At 44.6% G+C, this 14,041-nt stretch overlaps 2 protein-coding genes across 2 annotated transcripts in view; both read right to left on the bottom strand.

Moving 5' to 3' along the window:
- Positions 1–1,358, bottom strand: part of URAD (ureidoimidazoline (2-oxo-4-hydroxy-4-carboxy-5-) decarboxylase) — a 10,608-nt gene extending 9,250 nt beyond the window's left edge. The window contains exon 1 of the mRNA XM_007471463.1: positions 1,184–1,358. Within this exon, the coding sequence (XP_007471525.1) occupies positions 1,184–1,358 (175 nt within the window). The remainder of the gene's footprint in view (positions 1–1,183) is intronic.
- Positions 1,359–9,038: 7,680 nt separating this feature from the next.
- Positions 9,039–14,041, bottom strand: part of FLT3 (fms related receptor tyrosine kinase 3) — a 52,386-nt gene continuing 47,383 nt past the window's right edge. Inside the window, exon 23 of the mRNA XM_007471441.1 lies at positions 9,039–9,595. Within this exon, the coding sequence (XP_007471503.1) occupies positions 9,473–9,595 (123 nt within the window). The 3' untranslated portion in view covers positions 9,039–9,472. The remainder of the gene's footprint in view (positions 9,596–14,041) is intronic.

Below are 14,041 nucleotides of genomic sequence, written 5' to 3'. Positions count from 1 at the left end.
TACAGCTGATTCAAATTGTTGTACAGCAGAAACTAACACAACATTGTAAAGCAATTATACTCCAATAAAGATAAAAAAAAAAAAAAAAAAGAAGTGCTATTGCTTCTCTCTCAGCCCAGATCCCTGTGGAAGCCCCTCTGTGAAGGCAGCCCGTCCCCTCGAGGTCCCCTCAGCGCATCCAGGCTTCTCCAAGGACCGTGAAGACAGCGCAGGAGGCAGCCTTGGCTCCTAACATCCGGCCTCTAAACGAGGCCGTGTGCCCTTCTGAGTCACCTGGGGTTGGCCTGACCCTAAACTTCCTCATATCCCCACTCCACACCCACAAGTGCCTCCTTTTCTTTCTCTACCCAAAGGACATCAGCAATGTCTTTCCCTTTCTGTAGAGGAAGTCCTTCAGATTTTTGTCTTTCCCCCCCTCACTCCCCCAGGGAGTTGCTGATCTGAGGCAGTTTACTTTCCTCCGCCATCTGGTCCAAACCGGCCCTTTCTGGTAAAAATGTCAGCCGTTTGCTCTTTCCCCTGGGCTGCTGAGATAGTCTGATATGGAGCTGTCTTCTCTGTTGCATACAGGACATTCCCAAAGCGAACACACGGCCGAGAGGGTGGGCCCCCAGCCTGACCTTTGGCCCCTGAGCCGCTGCGAGGCCTGAGGAGACCACTGCCTGTCCCTCTTTCCTGGTAACCCCGTAGCTTTAGTATTTAACAGCCATGTTCCCTGAGCCAACGAACGTTCTTTCACTCCAGTTTCCGCTTAACACTGCAAAGGCTTGATTCTCATTCACAGAGTCTGAAGGAGCTTACTGACCCTTACAGCAAAGAGAGCTAAATATATATACCAGTGATAAGCACCTGGGCTCAAATATCTAAAGTTATTTTGATAACAAAGAAGAAACCGACTCACAGGTCAGAAAACAAACTAGTGGCTACCATTGTGGGGGGGAATATAGGGTGAGGGGGGGAGGTACAAGCTATTGGGGGTAAAATAGGATCAAGGATGTCGTGTACAACACGGGGAACACAGCCAATACTCTGTAATAATTAAATGGAAAGTAACCTTTAAAAACTATTAAAATTTTTTAAATTAAAAACTAAAAAGCCACATGACCCCCCCCCCAATTTTTTTTGATAAGCATATCTGAAATCCCTCTGTTGAGAATCTCAGTGTCTAACACCAAAGCCTTACCTGACTGTGGAAGAGCATCAGTAAAGGCAAAAAAGTGCTGCTCTAAATCTTCCAAGTCAGAGAACGGGCGCTGGGACCGAACGGCGGCTGCAATCAGAGGATGTCTCTCGATGACACTCCCAAACACATCCACAAATTCTCCAAAGTCCATGGAGTTGACCTTCTCAATGTCCATCGCCTGTGTTCCACTGGCGGCAGCAGGACCTGGGCTCCCCTCCGGGTGAGTGAGAGACGCGTCTCTGCTCGCCAGGTTATATTTGCTGAATGCATAGGCTTGTTCTTTATGCAACACCAGCTTGGCATGTTTTAAATGCCTCTGGGAGAAGCCGATCCAGAGTACTTGTGCAATCAACAAACACAGGCTTAAGGTCTAATCCAGGGAGCAGAGGTCTTGCAAGGGGGTAAGGCTATCCAACCAAACTCTTCCCACCATCTAAGCCGGCAGGGGCCATATTCACTCTCAGCTCTCAAGCTCCATAGACTTTTGGTGCCATTAGCATTTTAATGTCAATGTTGTCCCAGGGAAGTTTTCCCTGGTAACCCAGGCAGGTCACAAGTCCACCTGCTTGAAATTCCGTGTCCCGTCTTGTTGCTACTGCTGTGGAGAACAGCTAGTATGTTTTATTACTCTTTCTCTGCATTTCAAATGCTTCACACAATAAGTATCTAATAAACTCTCACTCAACAAGAAGCAGTGTCTAAGGAATCATTCCGCCCCATTCTCAGTTGTCGCCCAGACACCGTTATTTGTTATTTTCTTCCTGAATATATCTATCCTTATCTGAAATCACCTTGCTTATTCTATTTATTTTCGTATCACCTCTCAGCCACAGTGAATTCTATGAGCCTGGAGACAGTGTGTCTGGCTTGCTTGTGTCCTGGGTGCCAAGAACCGAGCCCTCAGGAGGCATGTAATAAACACCATGGGCTGAATTAGTTGACCAGATGACCACATAGATTAAATTTCTCACCCTGATACCTTTTATGTATACTCAAAACAAAAATCCTGTGGAAGGGCTTCCCTGGTGGTGCAGTGGTTGAGAGTCCGCCTGCCGATGCAGGGGACACGGGTTCATGCCCCGGTCTGGGAAGATCCCACATGCCGCGGAGCGGCTGGGCCCGTGAGCCATGGCCGCTGAGCCTGCGCGTCCGGAGCCTGTGCTCCGCAACGGGAGAGGTGACAACGGTGAGAGGCCCGCGTACCGCAAAAAAAAAAAAAAAAAAAAAAAAAAAATCCTGTGGAAGAAGACAGAGAACATACATATTTGTGGTTGCCAAGGGGAAGGGGGTGGAGGAAGGAAAAACGGGGTGTTTGGGGTCAGAAGATGTAAACTATTATATATAGAATGAGATAAACAACAAGGTCCTACGGTATAGCACAGGGAACTATATTCAATATCCTGTGACAAACCATCATGGAAAAGAATATGAAAAAGAATATACATATAACTGAATAACTTTGCTGTACACCTGAAACTAACACAACATTGTAAATTAACTACACTTCAATTAAAAAATAAAATTAAAAAAATACTGTGGGGCTTCCCTGGTGGTGCAGTGGTTGAGAGTCCGCCTGACAATGCAGGGGACACGGGTTCGTGCCCCAGTCAGGGAGGATCCCACATGCCGCAGAGCGGCTGGGCCCGTGAGCCATGGCCGCTGAGGCTGCGCATCCGGAGCCTGTGCTCCGCAACGGGAGAGGCCACAACAGTGAGGGCCCTGCGTACCACAAAAAAAAAAAAAAAAAAATACTGTGGAAGATAAAGTCAAAGGAAAGGAGGGGTCAGAATTTTAAAATATAAAGCTATTTCTGCTATCTCCCTGTAGAACTGAAAATGCAAACATATTTCCAAAAGTCACGCTAACTCCACATTGGCTTTCATCTGAATCAAAATTCAATGAGAGGACTTACAATAGTCAGGACATGGAAGCAACCTAAGTGTCCATCGACAGGTGAATGGATAAAGAAGGCGTGGCACATATATACAATGGAATATTACTCAGCCATAAAAAGAAACGAAATTGAGTTATTTGTAGTGAGGTGGATGGACCTAGAGTGTGTCTTACAGAGTGAAGTTAAGTCAGAAAGAGAAAAAGCAAATCGTATGCTAACACATATATATGGAATCTTAAAAAAAAAAAGGTTCTGAAGAACCTAGGGGCAGGACAGGAATAAAGACGCAGATGTAGAGAATGGACTTGAGGACACGGGGAGGGGGAAGGGTAAGCTGGGACGAAGTGAGAGAGTGGCATGGACATATATACACTACCAAACGTAAAATAGATAGCTAGTGGGAAGCAGCCGCATAGCACAGGGAGATCACTGGGTGCTTTGTGACCACCTAGAGGGGTGGGATAGGGAGGGCGGGAGGGAGGGAGATGCAAGAGGGAGGGGACATGGGGATGTATGTATATGTATAGCTGATTCACTTTGTTGTAAAGCAGAAACTAACACCATTGTGAAGCAATTATACTCCAATAAAAAAAAAAGAAAAAAAATTCAATGAAAGGGCAACCACGTTAGCATTAATAGATCAGTCACATTGGCCCACACAGTCTGTGAGAGGCAGGTGACAATCTATCAGCAGCCACAGATTTTGTCCTAACTCTGTGACGTTTCCCATCCCAGGTCTCACCCTGACTGCTTGGGCCAAAGGGTCACGATTGAAGGACTGACAGAAAAGAAGCTGATGAAATTTGTTTTTCAAAGGGGGCCAGAAGTACCACCACTACAGGCCATGTCTTCAAATATGAAAAAAGGTATAGATATCAGATTAACACTTGCACATCGTATACCTCACATAGGTATGTGAAAACACACTGGATCCTGTAGTGTGTTTTCAGTTTCGGGCAAAGAGCCCAGTGTGGAGGACGTGGACCCCGGAGAGCGCTGGTCCAGGCTCTGCCACCCTACCCACTGGCATTTGTCAGGTTATCGAACTCTTCTGCACCTCAATTTCTTTGTCTGTAACACGGGGCTCAGAAGAGTATTGACCTCATGGGATTTTTGCAAAGATGCAGTGAATTAATGTACCAAAGTGCTCCTGTTACAAAACACTGCAGAGGTGTCAGCCAATATAACATTGTGCAAAATCTCTGCAATGGACCAGCCACAGAGTGTTCTCCTGTTCTCCCTTCTGCCACCAGAGTCAACACAGCCCTTTCCCGTCCCTGCAGGTTTTCCGCAGACCCAGTTAACGGCCAATGTCCACTTCTTCCCCTTCTCCCTCCACCAGCTCCCCCAGCCTCGGTTCATTCCAGCGCTGACCATGCAGCATCGCAATTCGGAACAGAAGAGTGGGGAAGAGAAGGCGAGGTCTGTCTAGCCCCTCCCCCTCAGCCTTATTCCCTCCCTGGTCCCAGGCTCTCGGATGAGCAGTTGAGTGGGAACAGATGGCAGAGCAGAAACCGAGGGAGAAGGGGTCCCGGCTCCACTGCTCTGTGTCCCCTCCCTCTTTGTGCGACCCTCACCTACCTTCTCCTCTTATTCTGCATGGGGACGGTCTCCCTCACCCAAGGCGCTCCAGCCTGGGCCTGGAGCCTGGCGGTTCTCAGTTCCTCTGAGAGCTGCAGGAGAGATAGACACCTGCATTTGCAAGTGGAAACTCCTCTGCTCATGGAAATGCTGATACCACGGTGGGAAGGGCCTTGCCACTGACAGGAGACCAGGAGCCTAACCTTTTATTCTGTGTTATCTATTGCATAACAGTATAAACTTCAAATAGCCCACTACTAACAGAGGAAACTTTAAGACACAGAAGGTTAAGGTATTAAATAGTCCTGGATATAGAAGCAACATCCAGCAAAAAATACCTAACTAAAAATTCCTGATACGGAACCTGGCAAGCCAGGCCACTGAAGCACTCTGGGGCTCAATTAATCCTGTTTGACTCTTCCCCAGTCAAATCAAAGAAATGTAAGGTGGTCAGAGGTCAGGCAATTTTCATCCAGGCAAACCAAGCAAAAAGTTAAGTTACTGAATCGTACGCTATCAACAGGCGAATTGTATGGCATATGAATCATGTATCGATAAAGCTATTGTTTTCTTACGTTAATTGATATAGAGCTGTAGCCTCGTAATTTGTGTTTAACCATACAAGCTATGATTCTTATGTTCTGGCTGCTGAATATATTATATCAGACTTCATTATAATTTTTCTTTTAAGATACCTTTAGCAGTACATAGAGAAAATTCTTAAATAGGCACAGTCAAATTTTTATTTAGCTTTTTAGTTGAAACATTTCAAGTATCTGCTCCCTTCAACTATAGCCCTTAACTTTTCACAAGCAGAGCTTATGCAGAGGTTTTCTCAATAAGATACCAGGAAGGCAAATTGCTTTCCTACACATGCATTTTTAAAACGAATTAATTAATTAATCTATTTTTGGCTGTGTTGTGTCTTCGCTGCTGTGCGTGGACTTCCTCTAGTTGCGGTGTGCAGGCTTCTCTTGTTGCAGAGCACGGGATCTAAGCGCACGGGCTTCAGTAGCTGTGGCTCATGGGCTCAGTAGCTGTGGCTCGTGGGCTCTAGAGCTCAGGCTCAGTAGTTGTGGAGCACGGGCTTAGTTGCTCCACGGCATGTGGGATCTTCCAGGACCAGGGCTCGAACCTGTGTACCCTGCACTGGCAGGCGGATTCTTAACCACTGCGCCACCAGGGAAGTCCCTACACATGCATTTTTAATTTGAAGCAAATTGGGAGTTGGAACTCTTGTGATCTTGCTGTTACCAGACTCATTTCATTGGCTGAGGACTGAGCCAAAGCAAGATGAAGTCCTGGCAGAAGGAGGCCAGAGGGCCAAAGTGGACGGTAAGATGGTGAGGAGGTGGCCAGCGTGGGTGACGGGTCAGGCCTGCATTTAGCGTCTCCGCGGATCTAAGTAAGTGATTTAATCCTTCTTAGGCTTACGTCTCCGTTTCACCGTTAAACTGCCACAGAGCAAGCTCCCACCTCACAATTTGTTAAATGAGAAAATCCATGTGAAGCCTTCAGCACAGCTCTGGAATATAGTGTGTTATCAACAAATCAATAAAATATAAAGAATTCCTCCAAGCGAACCTTGAGGACATCATGTTACAAAAAGACATATCCTGCACGATGCCACTTATATGAAATACCGAGAGTAGCCAAATTCAGAGAAGCAGAAAGTAGGATGGGCTGCCAGGGGCTGGGGGAGTGGGGAGAGGGAATAGGGAGTTAGTATCTAACGGGAACAGTTTCAGTTTGAGAAGATGAGAAAGTTCTGGAGATGCATGGTGGTGACGGTTGCACAACAGTGTGAATGTGCTTAATGCCACTGAACTGCACACTGAAAAATGGCTAAGATACATACACTACTATATGTAAAATAGATAACAAAGACCTATTCACAGCACAGGGAACTATAGTCAATATCTTGTAATAACCTATAATGGTAAAGAATCTGGAAAAGAATATATATACATATATATAACTGACCGAATCACTTGCTGTACACCTGAAACTAACACAACATTGTTAATCAACTATATATCCCAATATATTAAAAAAAATTTTAGAAGAGTATATATACATATATATGCAACTGAATCACTTTGCTGTACACCTGAAACTAACACATTGTAAATCAACTATACATCAATTTATAAGGTGGCTAAAGTGGTAAATTTTATATTATGTGTATTTTAGCGCAAAAACAATCATCAAAGACTTTTCTGCCTCTTTAATTTGAAATTTAATACACGTTGGGCCTCCAGGAGCTAAAAAGATGTGTTTTTTTTAGGTGATAAGAGCTCCTCCTTTTTTTTCTGTTGCTGGTGGTGATTGTGGCACAGACACTAGCAAATGTGAATTCTGATACGTCGTTTATGTTTGACAAAATCGACAGTGGGCCTGGCAGGCGAGTTCAGACAAATCTGTTACTGAGAAGGTCCTTCACGAAGAGCTGAAGAGAGAGAAGCTCAATCAGGAAGGAACACAAGCAGTGGTGGTGGGAGAAGGGCTGCAGCTGCGATAAGAGGTCACCCAGGTATCTCCCTGCTGCAGGCCAGCCCCTCAGGGTGTTTTTCTTAATTCTGGGAATCTCTAGGAAACAGTCTTTGTTTTCAGTATAGGAAGCCAGTCCAGGCTCAGATAACATTAAGCAGAGAAGGTGCTCCAAGAAGCAACTCAAAAGCGCATTCCCTGCGCAGATGAATGCACGGTGTAGAATAGAGTGGTAAATACCAGGTCCTCCGAAAGAATCTGACCCCAGGCTGCTCCATTACGGTCGGGAATGTGTAAATAATGCACATAAAATGCACCATCATTCCCACGGTTGGTGAATAAATGAATTGATGTTGTCTGCATAGAGGGTTATTCTTCCTTCTAATCAACTGATTGGCCTTTTCTTTAATTCTGCTTCTTAGAATTTGTCTGTCCAGGGGCAGGCTGGAGTCCTGGAGTCTGGCTGCCGTCATGAAAACAGTAGTCCCAGGGCGCCACCTACTGGCAAGATTCCTACAAGGGCTCTGCGGCAGGGGCTGTCCAGGCGGTAGCAGCAACGCTTCTCTAAGATCCGAGCTTGTAGGCTGTGTTCTGACATCTTTTTAAAATGTGTAGTTATGTCAGGGACACAACTTGACCCAAACTAAACCTGTGGTAAGAGCTGGGTTTAAAAGGGTCTAGTTTCGTTTTCCCTTAGGAGGTTTTTATTTATTGTTTTTTGAATTTTATTGAAGTGTAGTTGATTTACAATGCTGTGCCAGTTTCTGCTGTACAGCAGTGACTCAGTTACACACACACACACACACACACACACACATATATACTTTTTAATGTTCTCTTCCATTATGGTTTATCACAGGATACTGAATATAGTTCCCTGTGCTATACAGTAGGACCTTATTGTTTATCCATTCTCTACATAATAGTTTGCATCTGCTGATCCGAAACACCCAATCCTTCCCTCCCTATCTGCTCCCCTGAGAGGATTTTAAATGCCATCCTTCCTTGGATTGGGACTTTGGGATTAGCAGACGCAAACCATTATGTAGAGAATGGATAAACAACAAGGTCCTACTGTATAGCACAGGGAACTATATTCAATATCCTGTGATAAACCATAATGGAAAAGAATATAAAAAAGAATGTGTATATATAACTGAATCACTTTGCTGTACAGCAGAAATTAACACAACATTGTAAATCAACTATGCTTCAATAAAATAAGTTTTAAAAATAAAATAAATGCCATCCCTCCTAAGAAAATATTGCCTTTTGAATATCATATTTGGTACATACAAAAATTATGTTATTAAATATAATGCCATGAGGGGTCTTCCCTGATGGTCCAGTGGTTAAGACTCCATCCTTCTGATACAGGGGGCATGGGTTCGATCCCTGGTCGGGGAACTAAGATCCCACGTGCCTCACGGCACAGCCAAAAAATAAATTAATTAAAAACTAATAATAATACAGTGAGGAATGCCTGTGAACCCATTATACCATCCAACCCCTAAAACTTCAAATATCATGTGAAAATGAATAAATAGTAGCAACTGTATATTCACAGCTCCGTGTAATATCATGAGCGAATCTTAGCATAATGTTGGTTGGTTTTTTTTTTTTTTTTTAATGAAAGTAGGCTCTGGAAGTCTACACAGTGTATGACACCTTTTTTTGAAAAGCTCATGAACATCGGCTGTTCTTCACATAGTCTGGGGGCAGGAGTCATGGAGCCTCTCAAAAATATGACAGAGGAATTAGCCATCACCATAGGAAAAATACACACAGGCACAAACAAAACATCTGACATGGTTTCAGTAGGTTCCTGAGTCCAGTTAAGTCTCACCCTAGATCTACCATGTAAACAATTCAATAACGAACATTTCTATAGTAGAAATTTTATTTCCATTCATAAAATATATCACTAAATAGCTGAAAAAGTTACATATTATTTTAAAACAGATTTAAAAAATCATATTAGCTTCTCCTTAGCAAAATGCTTTTGTCTTATATATTTACAAGAATATACTATATTTCAGGTGCACAATTTTCACTCAAGCCAGACTGGGAAGGCCTGTGGATGTAGGTAGATGCTCCGATAAAGTTAATTATCAGCTCTTCTTGCCTTGTGCAAAGAATGACTGGGTTTTACAAAAGTCCCTTTGGAAACAAGAGTAAATACAGAGAGCTTCTAGAGAAAAGTCCAGCAAAGCAGCAGTTGAGAATATATTTTCATTTAGTGATGAAATTAATCTTGTTTTGGTAATCTACAGCCTGTTTAAGGTAGGCGTGGGGATGATGTCCTTAAAGACTAAATTGTTTCTCTAGGAATCGTCAATGTGAGCCCGTGGAGAGGGTAGCCCTGAGTCCACCTCTCTGCTGTAAGGTCGCCTGTTTTGGTAAACAGAAGGACGTTCCGAAACATGGCCATCCATGTTCTGATACATCTGCATGTGGGAAAGAGACAGGACACTTATTACCATCTGATGAAGACGTGTCACATGCGTACATGGCAATTGTTACGTTTATTATGCATAGATTTTAGAGGATATTCTACATATTAATCGACAAAGCAAATTTCATCCTTTTATTAATGGAGAAATCAAGTCATAGTCAGATATTTTATTTCATTATTGTTTCTTCTTTTAGATGTAAAATCTCAATCTAGAAATCCTGAGGCCATGCAGAAAAACCATAAAGGAGAAAGGCCATTTATATAGAGAATACATAAACAACAAGGCCCTACTGTATAGCACAGGGAACTAAATTCCATATCCTGTGATAAACCATAATGGAAGAGAATGTATAGATATGTATACCTGAATCACTTTGCTGTACAGCAGAAATTAACCCAACGTTGTAAATCAACTATGCTTCAATAAAATAAATTTTTAAAAACTCAGAGAAAGGCCACAAAAAAGATCTGTTCTTTATGCAGTAAATACAGAGAATTGATTTCTTGGGTTTTCACTTGGGAGTTTAGTGACTTTAAAAATTTTTGTCCAAAATGAAAACAGCTCTACTTTTTTGTTTCATTATAGAGTTAATACACATTCATATAGATAAACTAAGCAATATAGAAAGCTATATATTTAAAAAAAAAAAAAGCTGAAGCCACCATTATAGCTAGCTTGCTGTTCACACACAATTTTGTGTCGGGAGGCTTGGACTGTAGGTTCTGTTGTAGAACCTTGTTTTGAATTACAAATATGTTGCTCATATGTTACATGTGTTACATCTTTTCACTATTTACTACACATGGGCACGTCTCATCTTTTTAACGGCAGCCTAGGGTTCCACAGTACTGATGTACCATAGTTAAAACTTTTCATGGATTGATTGTATCACATAAACTGAAAAGTGCACACATGACCTTGTCTGTCTTTGGAATAAATGAGGGAAGTGGAATTGCTGGACCAGAGAGGATGCAGTTTTGAATTGTGAGTCACATCAGCAGCCTACCCTGCAGGAAGGTTTACTTATTCCTACTCCTATCTTCTGGGTCCGGGAACGCTCTTCTCCAGAGCCTTACCAGGGCTCCAGGGCCCGAGATGTGGAAGATGGTTCATACTCACTTTTGAAATTCTTTTTTTAAAAATTTTATTTATTTTTGGCTGCGTTGGGTCTTTGTTGCCGCGTGCGGGCTTTCTCTGGTTGCTGCGAGGGGGTGCTCTTCTTCCTTGCGGTGCGCGGGCTTCTCATTACAGTAGTTTCTCTTGTTGCGGAGCACGGGCTCTAGGCACATGGGCTTCAGTAGTTGTGACATGTGGGCTTCAGTAGTTGTGGCTTGCAGGCTCTAGAGTACAGGCTCAGTAGTTGTGGCACACGGGCTTAGTTGCTCCGCGGCATGTGGGATCTTCCCGGACCAGGGCTCAAACCCGTGTCCCCTGCATTGGCAGGCGGATTCTTAACCACTGCGCCACCAGGGAAGCCCGAAATTCTCTTTCTTAAATGAGCTTACTAATCCTCGCCATTTTGTCTTTTCTATTGTTATGAATTCTTTTTGTTTCTCTTTTTTCCATTTTGTTAGGCTGATCATGTTTTCTAGGGTCCCTTTTTTCTTCTCTGCTGAATCTGAGATTATGTATTATATTTCGCCTTCACCAGTGGTTATACTTACACATTTAACACCCATTTTATTCTTGTATTTATTTAACAGTGTGGCTGCTCCCCCCACAGAGCTTCTGCAGAATCTATACTTCTTCCCACCCTTTTAGGAAAGCACTTTGCCTTGTTTTTTTCAAAGAAGCCTCTGTTTTGGGTTTTCCCTCTTCAGTCGTAACTGCTTTCGTTGTCTCGGGGATTTTCCATAATTTCTGGTCCACAAAGATCTCCTTCTTGCTTTCAGAGGCCATTATGGCCTCGGTTCTATCTTTTTTTAAAAAAATAAATTTATTTATTTTTGGCTGCGTTGGGTCTTTGTTGCTGCACACGGGCTTTCTCTAATTGCGGAGAGCAGGGGCTACTCTTTGCTGCAGTGCGTGGGCTTCTCATTGCGGTGGCTTCCCTTGTTGCAGAGCATGGACTCTAGGGCGTGCGGGCTTCAGTAGTTGTGGCTCGTGGGCTCAGTAGTTGTGGCTTGCGGGCTCAGTAGTTGTGGCTCGCGGGCTCTAGAGCGCAGGCTCAGTATTTGTAGCGCACAGGCTTAGCTGCTCCGCGGCATGTGGGATCTTCCGGGACAAGGGCTTGACCCCGTGTCCCCTGCATTGGCAGGTGGATTCTTAACCACTGCACCACCAGGGAAGCCCAGTTCTATCTCTAAAATGTATATATTTCCCATAATTTATAGGGGCTGATAGGAGAAGTCATGCCTGTCCCTCCCTCATCCCACTGCCACTTCATCACCCTTCACCCCCTGTCTGCTCACCTCTCCGGCTGTGGTCACCTCCTAACCGGTGTCCTTCTTTGTTTCTGTTGCTGTTGCCGTCCGAGGCACACAGGATCCCAGTTCCCCAACCAGCGATGCAACCCAGGCCCTGGTAGTGAAAGTGCCGACTCCTGACCCCTGGACCGCCAGGGAACTACCCTAACTGGTGTCCTTACTTTCACTCTTTTGCCTTTGTTTTCCTGAACGTACTTTTATGCATCCTTTCCTTCCCTCCATCCAGAAATATTTGCTTAGTACCCCCTAAGATCGTGTAGCTTAGCAACACATTTTACAGCTGAGAGAACTAAGCATGATGCTACAGCTGCGTATACCATGGCGAACAAAACAGATGTGGTCACTAACCTACTCTCACGTTGACATTCATTCATTTACTTAATAGCCAGTTACTGTCTCCGGACAATGGGATGACATCAGGTGATGTAAAGATGAGAGCACATCATCCTATAGCCCTCATGGATCAAATCTAGTGACGAGGCAGACAGACCCACAAAGTAAAACTATCATACAGCATGACTTGAGTTTAATGTAGACGGATAGACAAAGTGTTAGGGGATTCACAAGAAGGAACCTGAAATCGGAAGTTAGGGGAGAATTTGGAGAGGGGAAACTATTTGATCAGGCTCTTTTTTTAATTATCGAGGTATAATCGACATGTTACACTTGAAATTCGTTTCAAGTGTACATCACAGTGATTCACATTTGCATAGATTGCAAAAGAATCACCCCAAGAATCTAGTTAACATCCGTCACCATACATAGTGATCTGGGTCTTTATCAAAGACAGATATTGAAGCACGTCTGTCCATTCTAAAAATCTCATTGGTTCATCGATGTCTGAATAATGCCTTAGCATGTTATTCAATGAGCTCCCTGCTCTCACTCCATACCATCAGGGTTGGGTTAGATCTAAAGTGTTAACCTGAAATTTCTAGATGTGTTTCCCTCCCCGTCTCACTTGTTCTCCAAGAGCCATCTTCCTTCCTGGTCTGTGATGAAGCTGAGACAGAGATTCTACAAAAACCATTCATGTGGGTGCAAGGAAAGATTGCGCCAGGCATGCTGGCCTGTTTTCCCACCCAAGAGACTGGACATGCTAGGAGATGTGAAGAGAAGAGGCGGAGGGGCAGGGGCCTGCCCACTGTGGGCGGAGCTGCCTGGCATCGCTGTGCAGGATGTGCCTGTCTCAAAGGTGACCAGCCAAGCGGCAAGTGGGGACCGAAACCCAGTGTCTGCTTCCCAGGCTTCTGGACTGAGCCCACAGCACCTGCAGGAGTAAGGGGCTCCTCCTGGGGTGCTCATCTCACCCAAGAGGTCCCATCCTCTAACTTAGCTAAAGGTGTTTCAGCTTGCTCTCAGCGCCTTTGATACTGGGAGGGAAAGGAACCTTCCATCGCGAGGGGCAGGGAGCGGAGGGGACGGGGGGGGGGGGGGGGGGGGGAGAAAACCAAAAAACTGTAATGAAAAGTAATGGCTGATTTCAAAATCTCACTGGACCAGTTAAACAGATTAAAGATGGATAGAGTCATAAAAGTTAGCGGGGGGTGGGGGGGGGAAACGTGGAGGATGGTCCTGGAGCACAGATGCCCTCAGCTGAATCCTCATCCACGGGTATCTTGCAATTCAGCCATCCCTCCTGATACCTCTGAGGCCCCTCGAACAGAGGGAAGCGGGTTGGGACGTCCTGTGGGTGTGGGGATGTGAAAGGGGAACTCTGGCCAGATCAAGTTCGTCCTGAACAAAGCCAAGGGCACCTCAGCAGCCGTGGACCCTCCATGCTGGTCACACCAGCTCTGCAGTCTTGTTTCCTCCACATGCCCCCACTCACCCTATACTTTGGTTACAGCCCATTATTTTCCATTCTACGTTCTCAGCTCTGAACCTTTATTTATATTACTCACCCAGCCTGGAGCACCCTGCTAACCCCCATCCCCCAGAGAGCAGCCAAAATCTACTCAGTCTTCACAGCTCAGCTCAAATAACACCGCAGTGGAGCCATACCCAAATG

This window comes from Lipotes vexillifer, unplaced genomic scaffold, assembly GCF_000442215.2.
Source record: "Lipotes vexillifer unplaced genomic scaffold, Lipotes_vexillifer_v1.1 scaffold543, whole genome shotgun sequence".
NCBI lineage: Eukaryota > Metazoa > Chordata > Mammalia > Artiodactyla > Lipotidae > Lipotes > Lipotes vexillifer.
This window is presented reverse-complemented; position numbering and strand designations above follow the sequence as displayed.